This window comes from Triticum dicoccoides, chromosome 3B (genome assembly GCF_002162155.2).
Source record: "Triticum dicoccoides isolate Atlit2015 ecotype Zavitan chromosome 3B, WEW_v2.0, whole genome shotgun sequence".
Classification (NCBI taxonomy): domain Eukaryota; kingdom Viridiplantae; phylum Streptophyta; class Magnoliopsida; order Poales; family Poaceae; genus Triticum; species Triticum dicoccoides.
The window spans coordinates 232,684,037-232,701,305 of record NC_041385.1 but is presented as its reverse complement, the minus strand read 5'-3'; the positions used below and the strand labels follow the sequence as shown (position 1 = coordinate 232,701,305).

Here is a 17,269-nt window from a genome sequence, read left to right as displayed (position 1 = left end):
CTCTTGTGCCGCGCAACCTTCGCCAGTACCAAACACACACCATATACCTTCCTCAAAACAGCCACCATACCTACCTATTATGGCATTTCCATAGCCATTCCGAGATATATTGCCATGCAACTTTCCATCGTTCCGTTTATTATGACACGCTCCATCATTGTCATATTGCTTTTTGCATAATCATGTAGTTGACATCGTATTTGTGGCAAGGCCACCTTCATAATTCTTTCATACATGTCACTCTTGATTCATTGCATATCCCGGTACACCGCCAGAGGCATTCATGTAGAGTCATATTTTGTTCTAAGTATTGAGTTATAATTCTTGAGTTGTAAGTAAATAAACGTGCGACAATCTTCATTATTAGAGCATTGTCCCAAGTGAGGAAAGGATGATGGAGACTATGATTCCCCCACAAGTCGGGATGAGACTTCGGACTTTATAAAAATAAAAGAGGCCAAAGAGGCCCAAATAAAAAAAGAGGCCAAAGAAGCCCACCAAATAAAAAAAGGAAAAAAAAAAGAGAAAAGAAAAAAAGAGAAAGAAAAATAAATAAATAAAATGAGAGAAAAAAGAGAGAAGGGACAATGTGTAGCGACCATACCCCAAACAGTCTGATCTCTGTGCATCAATGTCATCCCTGGATCGGTAATGCTAACACGCACAGTACTCGAGGATTTATAATAGAGTAGCAATCACACACTTATTACATCGAATGTCTCAAAAGAGAACTTATTACAATAATATGGCTTAAGGCCATCTAGAATGGATAACAGCGGAAGGCTTGGAAGATAAAGTGAGCCCATCAACTCCAATGGCATGGCTGAGTGAAAGGCAACGACCTATGGCACCTTACTCGTCGTCTGAAAAGTCTGCAACATGAAACATTGCAGCCCGAAATGGGTCAGCACATGGAATATGCTGGCAATGTAACATATAGAGTAATGAACATAATGAATGCTATCACTACATGCATATTTGGCTGGTGGAAAGCTCTATGGTTATAGTTTTGCATAAAGCCAATTTTTTCCTACAACAAAGAAATAAATTTTATTGAACTATCATGGTGGTTGTTAAACATTGAGAAGGTTCCTCCAACTTAATCCCAATTAAACATCATCACTAAATCCAATCAAGTTAGTTTAGAGTGATGAGATCAACATGATAATCCAAGAACCAGATACTCAAAACGTCCATTACCGGGGACACGGCTAACCATGATTAGTTTGTACACTCTGCAGAGGTTTGCGCACTTTTCCCCACAAGACTCGAATACATCCATGGTCGGAGATTCGGGACATAGTCTTTCTGAAACAATAACCCTTTACTCTGGGTGGACAGTTACACCTACTTTCCCCTGCATCTGCTAGCCCACCACTGAAAGAGGTCATGCAACATACTCAACTATGCAAGATCCTATAATATCTTGTGGCTGCACACGAAAGTTTCTAGCATGAATAATCTTATGATCCCTTTGAGCCTGGGTGGCGGACCGTAGGATGATCACACGGGTACTCCGGGATATTCTTGGACAACACTAGATTCTCAAGGTGCCCTGACAACCACTGGGTACTCCAGGGTGCCTCAAGCAATCCACCCAGATGTGTATTAAAGTAGCCACCTAAAGTTAACCATTAGTTAGAAATACTCACATCTGTCATGGATACACTCACCCAAACCATGTCTACGAGCATAGCATAGTAATATAAACACAACGTAGAAGTAACTCCCAAAGGTTTGATAATAAACAGGGCAATAGGTTCTACCTCATCATCTACTTCCCAAAACCCACATATTAATCAAATCCAAACCATGCAATGTTTGAGGGTTGACCTAATGCAATAAAAACTGGGTAGTAAAGGGATATGATCAAAGTGTTATTGCCTTGCTAATGATCCGCAAAACCTAGAGACTCGTAATAGCACGCTTCGCACTCCGGGTACTCTATCACAAACAAACAATAACATACATAAGCACTCAAACTAGAAGCACAGGTAAACTCAAATAAGAGATCTAACCAGAAAGTTCAACTTAAGGACTCCGGTTTGCAAAAAGAACCAAATCAAACGAAGCAATGAAACTCAAACTGCAAAAGAAACAAGATCTGTTTACTAATCTGGACTAAAGTCACATTTTACAGTACCAAAAACTTGTTCAAGTTATTCAAATAGAAAGAGGGCTTCGAGACGAAGATCTGGGCGCTTGAATCGCCTGGTTCCGATAAACGAGCGAAAAGATAAACTAAGACAAAGATCAGGGGAGAAATCGCGATCGAAAATAATCGCGGAACAGCCCTGGAAAAAGAAAAACTGACGAACAGGCTAACGAACGAACGTTTGATGTCTGCGGCTAACGGGTGAACACCATTCGTTAAAACGAACGTAGGGATGAACGTCCGCTATTAAACTAAACCGGAAAAACCGAACCGATCTAATCTAAAAAAAGGAATCTAGGGTTTAAAAAACTGGGGTTTTTACCTAAAAACCAAAAAAACCCGGCGAGCGGATCAGCTCGGGACCGGCGGCTCCGGCGGCGGCTCTGGCAAGGCGGGGCACTTCGGGGCGACGGCGGAACGCGGCGGCGGCAACGCTGGCGGCTTGGCGGCGACTGTTGCGGGCTGCGACTGCTGCTGCTGCTTCTGGAGGCGGGGCGAGGCGGGGGATGAGGGCGGCGGTGGTTCAACATGTAAAGGGGGCGGGCCGGGCCGGCTTGGGGGAGGGGGCAACCCGCGGCGGCGGGGACGTCCCGGACTCCGGCGGAGTCCGGCTCGGGCACGGGCGCGTGCGCGAGGGAGGCGGCGGGCAGCGCGGGCTTGGCCTAGCTTGGCTGGGCCGTCGGCCCAGTCGGGTGCTGACTTTTGTTAAATAGATTTCACCGAAATAAAACAAATCCTAGAAAATAGAATAAAAATCTAAAAATACCAGAACAAATTTTCACCATCTAAATAAAGTATTTAGAACAGGATGAACATTTTCTTGGCCTAAAATGCACTTTTAATTATGCATATTTTTTTCTACTTCAAATAAAATTACAATAAAAATCCGAATAAAACAATTTATTTGATTTTAATATTTTTCCTCCAATATTTCATTTATTTTGGAGAAGTCATATTATCTCCTCTCATATATTTTTAATATGAAATATTTTTGAAGAGAAAATTAATTAAAACCAAAATGATCCTTGTTTTGATATTTGAGAAAAATTCAAATATGAAAACGATGAAATCCCCAACTCTCTCCGTGGGTCCTTGAGTTGCTTAGAGTTTCGAGGATCGCGAAACGAAATGCAATAAAATATGATATGCATGAATGATCTAAGTATAACATTCCACATTGGAAATTTGGGATGTTACAAACCTACCCCCTTAAGATGAATCTTGCCCTCGAGATTCGGGTTGGCTAGAAAATAGGTGTGGGTGGTCCTTCCGTAGGTCTTCCTCTCGTTCCCGGGTGGCTTCATCCTCTGTATGGTGGCTCCACTAAACTCTGCAAAACTTTATAACCTTGTTGCGAGTAACTCGGCTGGCAAACTCGAGAATCTTGACTGGTTACTCCTCATATGTCAGATCACTATCCAACTGAAATTGCTTCCAGGGGCACTGTATCTCTCAGAGGGATATCAGCCATCTCTGCATGGCATTTCTTCAACTAGGAAACGTGAAACACATCATGAACTCCTGACAATCCCTCTGGCAATTCCAACTTGTAAGCAACTTCTCCCATACGCTCCAAAACTTTGTATGGTCCCATAAAGCGTGGTGCTAACTTTCCCTTAACTCCAAAACGTTTAACTCCTAGTAGTGGGACACACGAAGATACACTCTATCTCCAACTTCGTAATTTGTCTCCTTGCGTTTAGAATCCGCATAGCTCTTCTGCCTGGACTGGGCTACCTTGAGTCCATCGCGAATCAACTTAACCTTCACTTCAGACTCTTTAATCAAATCTGGTCCAAACAACTGACGGTCTCCAACTTCATCCCACAACAACGGTGTCCTGCACCTCCTTCCATACAAAGCTTCGAAAGGGGCCATCTTCAAACTGGCTTGATAGTTGTTGTTGTTGTAAGAGAACTCTGCATATGGCAAATTGTCGTCCCAACTAGATCCATAATCTAGCGCACAAGCTCTCAACATGTCCTCCAGAATCTGATTGACTCTCTCAGTCTATCCATCTGTCTGTGGATGAAAGGTTGTACTGTATTCTAGCCTGGTACCCAAAGTCTCATGCAACGGATTCCAGAACTTTGAGGTAAACTGGGTTCCTCTATCTGATACAACGGTCCTCGGAACTCCATGCAGACATACGGTCTTGTTCATGTATATCTTGGCTAACTTAGCACTGGTGTAAGTGGTCTTCACTTGGATGAAATGAGCTACCTTCGTCAAACGATCGACTACAACCCATATCGAGTCATAGCCTGAACAAGTCCTGGGCAATCCTGTGATAAAATCCATGCCTAGCTTATCCCACTTCCATTCGGGTATCGGCAATGGCTGTAGCAATCCTGTTGGCTTCTGATGCTCTACCTTCACTCTCTGACATACATCACAAACTTCTACATACTCCTCAATATCCTTCTTCATTACGGTCCACCAGAAACTGTCCTTCAAATCTAGATACATCTTGGTGTTTCCTGGGTGAATCGAATACGGCAAATCATGGGCCTCCTGCAGAATCAACTTCCTGATCTCCGGGTCATTAGGCACATATACGCGGTCCTCAAACCCTAGGGTATCATGCTCATCCTCACGAAATCCTTTAGCCTTTCCTTTGCTCATCCTTTCCTTTATCTCGGCAATCTCCTTTTCCGTCTTTTGGGCTTCTCTGATCTTATCCATCAAAGTAGACTAAATTTCCAATGATGCTACATAGCCTCTCGGAACTATCTCCCAACTTAGCTCGCGAAGATCCTCTGCTAAATCCTTGGATAATTCTCCGGTCATGAGTGTATTGACATCACTCTTGCAGCTCAACGCATCAGCTACTACGTTAGCCTTTCCCGGATGATAGTGCAACCTCATATCATAATCCTTGATGAGCTCCAACCATCTCCTCTGCCTGAGATTTAACTCCTTCTGCGTGAAGATATACTTCAAACTCTTGTGATCCGTGTACACCTCACAATGGTTTCCGATGAGAAAATGTCTCCATGTCTTCAACGCATGCACTACGGCTGCTAACTCCAAATCGTGTGTAGCATAATTCAACTCATGGGGTTTAAGCTGTCGTGAGGCATATGAAACAACTCTTCCCTCCTGCATAAGCACTCCTCCAAGTCCTTGACGAGAAGCATCGCAATACACTTGATAATCCTTGTGTTGATCTGGAAGAATCAACACTGGGGCTGTAACCAAACGTTTCTTCAACTCCTGAAAACTGGCCTCACATTCCTCAGTCCATTTGAACTTGGTGCCCTTCTTCAACAACTCCGTCATGGGCTTTGCAATCTTTGAGAAATTCTCAATGAACCTCCTGTAGTATCCTGCGAGTCCCAGAAAACTCCGGATCTCTCCAACTGACATGGGTGCTTCCCAATTTTTCACAGTGACAACCTTGGTGGGGTCTACTGCTATTCCTTCTCAGGATATAACATGTCTGAGGAATCCAACTTCCTTCAACCAAAACTCACACTTGCTGAACTTGGCATATAACTGATGTTCTCTGAGCTTCCCAAGTACCAAACACAAATGCTCCTTATGCTCCTCTTCATTATTTGAGTAGACCAATATGTCATCAATGAACACGATGAAGAACTTATTCAAAAACTCCATAAACACTTTATTCATCATGTTCATGAAATAGGCAGGTGCGTTAGTCAGACCAAGTGACATAACTGTATACTCATATAGCCCGCACCTAGTGGTAAAAGCTGTCTTAGGTATATCCTGCTCTTGAATCTTTAGCTGGTGGTATCCTGATCGCAGATCGATCTTGGAAAATACTTTCGCTCCTTGCAACTGGTCAAACAAATCATTGATCATCGGTAGTGGGTACTTGTTCTTGATTGTCACTTTATTCAATCCACGATAATCAACAACCATCCTCAACGATCCATCCTTCTTCTCCACTTGAAGCACTGGTGATCCCCAAGGTGATGAACTTGGGCGAATATAGACTTTATCTAGTAACTCCTTAATCTGCTTCTTAATTTCCTCCAAATCCTTTGCGGGCATCCTGTACGGTTTCTTAGATATTGGCCCTGTGCCTGAAAAAAGCTCAATCAAAAACTCAATGTCTCTATCCGGTGGCATGCCTGGCAACTCTTCTGGAAATACATCAGGGAAATCCTTCACCACCGGTACTTCCTCCTGTACAACTCCTGATAAGGAATTCACTTGAGTCCTCTTCGGCACATGTCGGGATACATACTTAATCCTTCTTCCTTTTGGGGTGGTGAGCATAATCGACTTACTGGCGCAATCCATGTTCCCTCCATACATCTATAGCCAATCCATACCCAAAATCACATCCAAACCTTGCGACTCCAAAATTATCAGGTCTGAGGGGAAAACATGCCTACCTATGGTCAATGGCATCTGAAAACATCCTTGGCTTGCCATATGTTCTGCTCCTGGAAAACTTATTAACATCGGTGTTCTAAGAACTTTGGTGGAAAACTTATACTTATCCACAAATCCCCTTGATATGTATGAATGTGATGCACGAGTATCAAAAAGAATGATTGCAGTAAATGACTTAACCAAAAACTTACCTATTACTGCATCTGGTTGCGCTTCAACCTCCTCCATGTTAACGCGGTTCACTTGTCCCCTGTTGAAAGGGTTGGGCTTCTTCCCAGAGCTTCCATTGACATTTCCATTCTTAGCTTCAGAACACTCCATGGCGTAATGTCCATTCTTCCCGCACTTGAAACAAGTAATGTGACTTAGATCCTTCTTGGCGGTTGTTGCTGGGTTGGAACGGTTCTGGCCGTTGCTTCCTCCATTCCCATTCCCATTCTTGGGGCCACTATGGTTGTGGGAACTCCCTCCATTGGAATTATGGCCTCCATGGTTATGGTGAATGTGTCCTCCCGAGTTCGGGGTAAAACGGGGCCTCTGCTGAGCTCCTGAATTGTACTTCCCTTGTCCATACTTCCTCTTGCGGTTGTCAATCTGCTGCTGCTTCCCTTCAATCATGAGAGCTCTATCTACCAACTCATGGTAGTTGTTGAAGGTTGCCACCATCAACTACATGCTCAGCTCATCATTCAGTCCTTCCAGAAACTTCTCCTGCTTAGCTGCATCCGTAGCAACGTCATCCGGGGCATAACATGCTAACTTACTAAAATCATCCACATACTGGCCCACTGTGCGTTCTCCTTGGTGCAAGTTGCGAAACTCGCGCTTCTTCATGGCCATTGCTCCTGTTGAAACATGGGCAGTGCGAAAAGCCTGCTGAAACTGGTCCCATGTGACAGTGTCGGTGGGGTAAGTGGCTGTGAAATTCTCCGACCATGATGTTGCGGGTCCATCAAGCTGATGTGCGCAAAACGCACTCTCTCCGCGTCTGTGCATCCTGTAGTGCTCAACTCCCTTCCAATCTTGTGGAGCCAATCATCTGCAACTATCGGCTCGGTGCTACTGGAGAACACCGACAGATTTAGCCTTAGAAAACGGGCTAAGTGATCAACAGGTGGTGGTGCTGGTGGTGGGTTGTTGTTTTTGTTGTTGTTCCCCTAGTTCTGGTTCTGGACTAGTAGCTGCATCAGGGTATTCTGCTGCTGGATCAACTGAGTGAGCTCCGGCGGAAAAGCAAATCCATTGTCGCGTCTTGGAGGCATCTGATGGGTTTAGAAAAGATGAGAAAACAGAATAGAATGAGATCTAGAGGGAAAACACTACCCATATGCACAAGAGACAAACACAAACATATCACTTCAATCAATTCAAACAAGGGCATACATCGATCTAACTATCGTTACAAAAGTGCTCGGACTATACTGTATACATGGGGGAATACTACTACTAATATGGTGGTCGACTAGAAGTTTTAATCGGTGGAAGACTCCATGATATCTGCTCCAGCTTCATCAACATAGTCATCGTCGCTATCATCGGGGTCTGAGTCGGTGTCGTCGATGATGATTTAGTTCACCTGACAAGTGGAATCATCGTCTTCTCCTCCTGGCGCGGGGTCTCCCATGAATACTCCTAGCTTTCTCGTCAAATCATCATTCTTCTCCATGAGTATCGTCATTTCCTCCTCATATCCATCGTGTGTAGACTTGAGTTCTTCCTCCAGCTCTGTGATCCTTGTCATTGCCTTCTTCAGATCTATTATGCTTGTGCACATCTGGTTCTCCTGGCGACGAATGTGCTGGTTTAACTCCTGGATGAAAGCTGCAATAGACCTGTCCCTCCTGGTGCTGATCATCTCCCATTGCTCATCTCGGCGCCCATAAATCTGGTAGATAGTATCCTTGAGATCCTTGTGGAAAATTTCTCCAATGCGTCCCATAGTGATGTGGGCTGCCATGCTCTTTCCTAGACTCCAGGTTGGTGCATCAAAGGAAAACTCTATGGGCTCAGTGACTGGCATGAACGTCCTTCCTGGAACTTGAACTTGAATCATCCAACGCTCCTCTTCTGGTAAAGTGGCGATGTAGGTCCCGGTAAATCTTGGTATTCCGATGTTCAGGTATCTAGTAACTTCCTTCAAGTGTCGTCCAAAAGGTGTATCTTCATCCGGTTGTCTGAACTTGTTCCTTGCATCCGCCATCCTATAGAGTAGAAAAAAGGAGAGGAGTCAAAAATGAGAAGAGAGTAGTGATCTTGGGCTTTAGCTTAGTGGTCGTGTCCTACAGTCAGCGTGTGCTCTGATACCATCTTGTAGCGACCAAACCTCAAACAGTCTGATCTCTGTGCATCAGTGTCATCCCTGGATCGGTAATGCTGACACGCACAGTACTCAAGGGTTTATAACAGAGTAGCAATCACACACTTATTACATCGAATGTCTCAAAAGAGAACTTATTACAATTATATGGCTTAAGGCCATCTAGAATGGATAACAGCGGAAGGCTTGGAAGATAAAGTGTGTCCATCAACTTCAACGGCATGGCTGAGTGAAAGACAACGACCTATGGCACCTTACTCGTCATCTGAAAAGTCAGCAACATGAAACGTTGCAGCCTGAAACGGGTCAGCACATGGAATATGCTGGCAATGTAACACATAGTGTAATTAACAGAATGAATGCTATCACTACATGCATATTTGGCTGGTGGAAAGCTCTATGGTTATAGTTTTGCATAAAGCCAATTTTTCCCTACACCAAGGAATAACTTTAATTTAACTATCATGGTGGTTGTCAAACATTGAGAAGGTTCCTCCAAGTCAATCCCAATTAAACATCATCATTAAACCCAATCAAATTAGTTTAGAGTGATGAGATCAACATGATAATCCAAGAACTAGATACTCAAAACATCCATAACCGGGGACACGGCTAACCATGATTAGTTTGTACACTCTGCAGAGGTTTGTGCACTTTTCCCCACAAGACTCGAATACATCCATGGTCGGAGATTCGAGACATAGTCTTTCTGAAACAATAACTCTTTACTCTGGGTGGAGAGTTACACCTACTTTCCCCTACATCTGCTAGCCCACCACTAAAAGAGGTCATGCAACATACTCAACTATGCTAGAGCCCATGATAGCTTGGCTGCACATGGAAGTTTCTAGCATGAATAATCTTATGATCCCTTTGAGCCTGGGTGGCGGACTGTAGGATGATCACACGGGTACTCTGGGATATCCTTGGACAACACTAGATTCTTCAGGTGTCCTGACAACCACTGGGTACTCCAGGGTGCCTCAAGCAATCCACCCAGATGTGTATTAAAGTAGCCACCTTAAGTTAACCATTAATTAGCAATACTCACATCTGTCATGGATACACTCACTCAAACCACGTCTACGAGCATAGCATAGTAATATAAACACAACGTAGAAGTAACTCCCAAAGGTTTGATAATAAACAGGGCAATAGGTTCTACCTCATCATCTACTTCCCAAAACCCACATATTAATCAGATCCTAACCATGCAATATTTGAGGGTTGATCTAATGCAAGAAAAACTAGGTAGTAAAGGGATATGATCAAAGTGTTACTTGCCTTGATGATGATCCGCAAAACCTAGAGACTCGTAGTAGCACGCTTCGCACTACGGGTACTCTATCGCAAACAAACAATAACATACATAAGTACTCAAACTAGAAGCATGGGGTAAAACTTGAATAAGAGATCTAACCAGAAAGTTCAACTTAAGAACTCCGGTTTGCAAAAAGAATCAAATCAAACGAAGCAATGAAACTCAAACTGCAAAAGAAACAAGATTCGTTTACTAATCTGGACTAAAGTCAAATTTTATAGTATCAAAATCTTGTTCAAGTTGTTTAAACATAAAGAGGGCTTCAATACGAAGATCTGGGCGCTTGAATCGCCTGATTCCGATAAATGAGCGAAAAGATAAACTAAAACGAAGATCAGGGAAAAAATCGCGATCGAAAATAATCGCGGAAAAACCCTGGAAAAATAAAACCGACGAACAGGCTAACGAACGAACGTTCGCTGTGTGCGGCTAACGGGTGCACACCGTTCGTTAAAATGAATGTTCGAACGAACGTCCGCTATTAAACTAAACCAGAACAACCGAACCGATCTAATCTAAAAAAACGAATCTAGGGTTTTAAAAAACCCAGGGTTTTTACGTAAAAACCAAAAAAACGGCGGGAGGATCGGATCGGGACCGGCGGCGGCTCCAGCGAGACGGGGCGATGGCGGAACACGACGACGGCGGCGCTGGCGCGGGTTGCTGTAGCGGCGGCTGCTGCGGGCTGCGGCGGCTGCTGCTGCTTCTAGAGGCAGGGGTTGAGGGCGTCGGCGGTTCGGCATATAAAGAGGGCGGGGTGGGGCCGGCTTGGGGGAGGGGGCAAGCCGCGGTGGCAGGGGCATCCCGGACTCCGGCGGAGTCCGGCTCGGGCACGGGCGCGTGCGCGAGGGAGGCGGCGGGCACCATGATCTTCATGATAGATTTGGGATGTTACACAATGTTACTATCTTTTTCCACACTTGTGCTTCAAAGTAGCACCATGATCTTCATGATAGAGAATCTCCTATGGTGTCACTTTCATATACTAGTGGGAGTTTTTCATTATAGAACTTGGCTTGTATATTCCAATGATGTGCTTCCTCAAAATGCCTTAGGTCTTCGTGAGCAAGCAAGTTGGATGCACACCCACTTAGTTTCTTTTGTTGAGCTTTCATACACTTATAGCTCTAATGCATCCGTTGCATGGCAATCTGTACTCACTCACATTTATATCTATTAATGGGCATCTCCATAGCCCGTTGATACGCCTAGTTGATGTGAGACTATCTTCTCTCTTTTTGTCATCTCCACAACCATCATTCTATTCCACATATAGTGCTATGTCCATGGCTCACGCTCATGTATTGTGTGAAAGTTGAAAAAGTTTGAGCATACTAAAGTATGAAACAATTGCTTGGCTTGTCATCGGGGTTGTGCATTATTAAATACTTTGTGTGATGAAGATAGAGCATAGCCAAACTATATGATTTTGTAGGGATAGCTTTCTTTAGCCATGTTATTTTGAGAAGACGTGATTGCTTTGTTAGTATGCTTGAAGTATTACTATTTCTTATGTCAATATGAACTTTTATTTTGAATCATTTGGATCTGAACATTCATGCCAAAATAAAGAAAATTACATTGAGAATTATGCTAGGTAGCATTCCACATCAAAAATTCTGTTTTTATCATTTACCTACTCGAGGACGAGCAGGAATTAAGCTTGGGGATGCTTGATACGTCTCCGACGTATCTATAATTTTTGTTTGTTCCATGCTATTATATTACCCGTTTTGGATGTTTATGGGCTTTACTTTACACTTTTATATCATTTTTGGGACTAACCTACTAACCGGAGCCCTAACCCGAATTGCTGTTTTTTTGCCTATTTCAGTGTTTCGAAGAAAAGGAATATCAAAGGGAGTCCAAACGGAATGAAACCTTCGGGAGCGATCTTTTTGGAACAAACGCAATCCAGGAGACTTGGAGTGGACGTCAAGCAGCAAACGAGGCGGCCACGAGGGTGCCCGGCCCGCCCTAGGGGGGTGGGCACGCCCCCCACCCTTGTGGGCCCCTCATGGCTCAACCGACCTACTTCTTCCTCTTATATATATCCACGTACCCCGAAAATATCCAGGAGCACCACGAAAAACAATTTCCACCGCCGCAACCTTCTATATCCGCGAGATCCCATCTTGGAGCCTTCGTCGGCGCTCCGCCGGAGGGGTAATCGACCATGGAGGGCCACTACATCATCTCCAAGGCCTCCCCGATGAATTGTGTGTAGTTTACCACAGACCTTCGGGTCCATAGTTATTAGCTAGATGGCTTCTTCTCTCTCTTTGAATCTCAATACAATGTTCTCCTCGATCTTCTTGGAGATCTATTTGATGTAACTCTTTTTGCAGTGTGTTTGTCGAGATCCGATGAATTGTGGGTTTATGATCATGTTTATCTATGAGAAATAATTTAATCTTCTCTGAATTCTTTTATGTATGATTGGTTATCTTTGCAAGTCTCTTCGAATTATCAGTTTGGTTTGGCCTACTAGATTGATCTTTCTTGCAACGGGAGAAGTGCTTAGCTTTGGGTTCAATCTTGCGATGTCCTTTCCCGATGACAGCAAGGGCAGCAAGGCACGTATTGTATTGTTGCCATCGAGGATAAAAAGATGGGGTTTATATCATATTGCTTGAGTTTATCCCTCTACATCATGTCATCTTTCTTAATGCGTTACTCTGTTCTTCATGATCTTAATACTCTAGATGCAGGCAGGAGTCAGCCAATGTGTGGAGTAATAGTAGAGATGCAGAATCGTTTCGATCTACTTGTTGCGGATGTGATGCCTATATACATGATCATGCCTAGATAATATCATAACTATGCACTTTTCTATAAATTGCTCGACAGTAATTTGTTCACCCACCATAATACTTATGATATCTTGAGATAAGCCACTAGTGAAACCTATGGCCCCCGGGTCTATCTTTTATCATATAAGTTTCCCATCTACTTTTATTTGCATCTTTACTTTCCAATCTATATCATAAAAATACTGAAAATATTTATCTTATCATATTATCTCTATCAGATCTCACTTTTGCAAGTTACCGTGAAGGTATTGACAACCCCTTTATCGCGTTGGTTGCGAGGTTCTTGTTTGTTTGGGTAGGTACGGGGGACTTTTGAGGATCCTCCTACTGGATTGATACCTTGGTTCTCAAAAACTGAGGGAAATACTTACGCTACTTTGCTGCATCACCCTTTCATCTTCAAGGGAAAAACCAACGCATGCTCAAGAGGTAGCACGCGGCACTCAAAAATGGAACGAATCATGCCCACTTGCAGGACTGAAGCCTCTGACACGGGAGGAGGTGATGGCCATCAGTGGCTATAACGCGTTCCTGGCGACCACCCTGTCACCGAAGCACCGCATCTACAACTCGGGCAAGGAGACGGACGATTCTGGCATGTTGATGTTCCTCACGGCGTTCCCCAGGGGCTTCGCCATTGAGGTGCTAGACGTGTACAATGGCCCGCCGAGGGTTGCCTTCAAGTTCCGACACTGGGGTTACATGGAGGGGCCGTTCAAGGGGCACCCTCCACACGGCCAGAGGGTCGAGTTCTTTGGGGTCTGCGTCTTCCATATAAGTTCCACAGTATAATTGTGTGTCATTGTCATTCAAAGTTCATATTTACGGTAAGCCAGTAACCGAGAAAACATCATCATGGTTCTCCAACAATGTGATGATAGGTTGACGAGGACACGTGGGTGGAGAAGGCGGAGTACTTCTACGAGTGTGGCAACTTCCTCGCGAGCTTCTTCAGCGCGCCTGCTTCTGCTGCTGTTGCATCGGCTTTAGGTTGCCCTCTGATGAGAGTAAACTAGAGAGCGGCAAAATTGACGAAACATGTCACTAGCAGTATCAATGTACGTTTTCTTTTGCGGTTGAAAGGATCGATATGATTGACTAGAGGGGGGTGAAACAACAATAACAACAACAACAACAACAACAACAACAACAAGTGCAAGAAAAGAACGCATCACAACAATAGCAAGTAAAGGGAAGAGATAACCACAAGTAGAGCCGGTGGAGATGAGGATGTGTTATCGAAGTTCCTTCCCTTTGGGGGATGTACGTCTCCATTGGAGCGGTATGGAGGCACAATGCTCCCCAAGAAGCCACTAGGGCCACCGTATTCTCCTCACGCCCTCACACAATGCGAGATGTCGTGATTCCACTAGTGGTGCCCCTGAAGGCGGCAACCAAACCATTACAAACAAGGTTGGGGCAATCTCCACAACTTGATTGGAGGCTCCCAACAATACCACAGAGCTTCACCACAATGGAATGTGGCTCCTAGGTGATCTCAATCGTTTAGGGTGCTCAAACACCCAAGAGTAACAAGATCCGCAAGGGATTAGTGGGGGAATCAAATATCTCTTGGTGGAAGTGTAGATCCGGGCCTTCTCAACCAATCCTAGAAAATCAACAAGGTTGATTGGCTAGGAAGAGAGATCGGGCAAAAATGAGCTTTGGAGCAACAATGGAGTTTGGGGGAGGAAGAGGAAAATCTTCTTGGGGAAGAAGACCCCCTTTTATAGTGGGAAGACAAAACCAACCGTTATCCACCACCCAGCCTGCAGACGGGCGGTACTACCGCTCCAGGAGCGGTACTACCGCACCCTGAGGGCATCTCAGGAGAGAACGAGAAACAGGGGGAAAAGCAGAGATACAGACGGTGGTGGCCATGGTAGTAGGAGCGGTACTACCGCCGAAAGGTTGTACTACCGCTGCCACAACCGCTAGTATTCCAGGGGAAAACAGATAGCACATTAGAGACCCGGAGGTTATACCGTAAAATCCGACATGAAAAGTCAAGGCCCCATCCTTGAGCAGTAGTATGAGTGGTGGTAACAGTAGTACTACCGCTGGTGGCTCTTTGCCCCCACTCCGATGCAAACGGCGGACTACTCCGAAGAGTGGAAAGGAACGATGGGTGCAATATGAGTGTGCACGTGTTGATTCCACCCAAACCTTTCCAACGCGGACCCCGTCTTGATAGTACAGTTTTCCCTACGACTCAAGATCACCAGAAAGGAACCGCGAGAAAGAAAATTGTCTTCTCTTGAAACTTCGAGGGATACGAATCGCCTTGTGCCATATGCTTGTAGTCTGAAATGCTCAGTGCACACGATTAGTCCGCAAACATGTTCACATCAATCACCAAAACCACTTAGGGAGAAATATGCCCTAACAATCTCCCCCTTTTTGGGTGATTGATGACAATGTGGGATTTGCACAAAGGATATAGCAAAAGAAGGTGTGCAACCCCACAATCTCCAAAATATAGACAGGCTCCCCCTATATGTGTGCACTATTTTAGATATGCTTTTGGAATTCAAAATACACACATATAGGATCCACACTCCCCCTATATTTTATAGACCAAGCCATACTTGCACAAGTATAAAAGGAGGATAGTAAGCAAGTAACACCATGTGAGCATATGAATAAGAGCATAAGCATAAGGTACAACTCAGAATCAAGTAATAACATAAAGTACTTGACCTAAATAGATAGAGAAGGATAGTTCATATTTCTCACACCATATGGTCTCGGACTTACGGGACAAACACAAACCAAAGCAAACGAAAGCAGTGACAAAGAAAGACACACTCGACTCACGAGACACACACACACACACACACACACACACACTGCAAGTGACAAAGAAAGACACACTCAACTCACGACACACTATAAATCCTATACTCTCTCCCCCTTTAGCATCAAGACACCACAAGAGTAGAAAGGACACCTAAGCACGACGGTGGTAGCAACCCTCCAAGACATCATCACACATCCTTCTTCTCCTCCTGAGACTCCTCTACAACAGTTGAAGGTCCTCCAGGGCCATCGTCAGAATCAGTCCACGGGCAGTGAGCAAGGATTCAAGGCTCCTCATTAGTGATCCTGTCCTCAGACTCATTAGGAACAGTGCGGCAAACATGCCTCATCATGGCCTTGTATCGACGACGGGCCATCTTGTCAGCAACATGAGCCTTATACTGACCCTGGGCCTGAAGGCAAAACAACTTCTTCATCTTCTATTTGAGCTTCTTAGACCAAGATGGCTTATCGGTGTCAAAACCGGCGGATCTCGGGTAGGGGGTCCCGTACTGTGCGTCTAGGCGGATGGTAACAGGAGATAAGGGACACGATGTTTTTACCCAGGTTCAGGCCCTCTCGATGGAGGTAAAACCCTACTCCTACTTGATTGATATTGATGATATGGGTAGTACAAGAGTAGATCTACCACGAGATCAGAGAGGCTAAACCCTAGAAGCTAGCCTATGGTATGATTGTTGTTCGTCCTACGGACTAAAACCCTCCGGTTTATATAGGCACCGAAGAGGGTTAGGGTTACACAGAGTCGGTTACAATGGTAGGAGATCTACATATCCGTATCGCCAAGCTTGCCTTCCACGCCAAGAAAAGTCCCATCCGGACACGGGACGGAGTCTTCAATCTTGTATCTTCATAGTCTAGGAGTCCGGCCGAAGATGATAGTTCGGCTATCCGGACACCCCCTAGTCCGGGACTCCCTCAGTAGCCCCTGAACCAGGCTTCAATGATGACGAGTCCGGCGCGCATATTGTCTTCGGCATTGCAAGGCTGGTTCCTCCTCCGAATACTTCATAAAAGATTTTGAACACAAGGATAGTGTCCGGCTCTGCAAAATAAGTTCCACATACCACCGTAGAGAGATTAATATTTACACAAGTTCAATCTGCTGACGTATTTCGTGGCGTGACATCACACCACGGCCAAGCCTTTATTCGAATCGTTTTTACTGTCCCACCTCAGCGCGTTTAGCGAGGTGGTTTCCTTGGCACGTCCTGTCGAAGCAGAGATCGTGTCCCCTTATTCCGGGATTCTCATTAATACGGGCGTAGGTAACCCAACCGTGCCCATTGGCACGTCTCCTCTATCGAAGGCGAGTCCCGAACGGTCATTGGGGAAGGCTCTTGGTATTCAACCTCTTTATAAAGAGACCAAGGCTCCACTCTTTTCTTTCAATCTCAATTGAATCCGCCCTTTGCCTCGAGTTCCAACACCCAAAGCTCCAGATTCAGGAGCTTCGGACCTTTGATGATGTCCGG

General features: G+C 44.8%; 1 protein-coding gene across 1 annotated transcript; it reads left to right on the top strand.

Annotated features, from left to right (window-relative positions):
- The first annotated feature begins 10,786 nt into the window (after positions 1–10,786).
- Positions 10,787–13,990, top strand: LOC119279497 (pathogen-related protein-like). Its single transcript, XM_037560718.1, has 3 exons — positions 10,787–10,895; positions 13,450–13,760; positions 13,856–13,990. The coding sequence occupies exons 1-3, from the start codon at positions 10,787–10,789 to the stop codon at positions 13,988–13,990; spliced, it is 555 nt and encodes a 184-aa protein (XP_037416615.1).
- The last annotated feature ends 3,279 nt before the right edge of the window (positions 13,991–17,269 follow it).

What these genes read in the sequence shown, in the direction of transcription:
- LOC119279497 (XM_037560718.1), top strand. Translation starts at nt 10,787, where the DNA reads ATGGCGGAACACGACGACGGCGGCGCTGGCGCGGGTTGCTGTAGCGGC. An exon ending in AGGGGTTGAGGGCGTCGGCG is followed by an intron (nt 10,896 to 13,449) that starts GTTCGGCATATA and finishes GCCCACTTGCAG; the next exon opens with GACTGAAGCCTCTGACACGG. An exon ending in TCTTCCATATAAGTTCCACA is followed by an intron (nt 13,761 to 13,855) that starts GTATAATTGTGT and finishes ATGTGATGATAG; the next exon opens with GTTGACGAGGACACGTGGGT.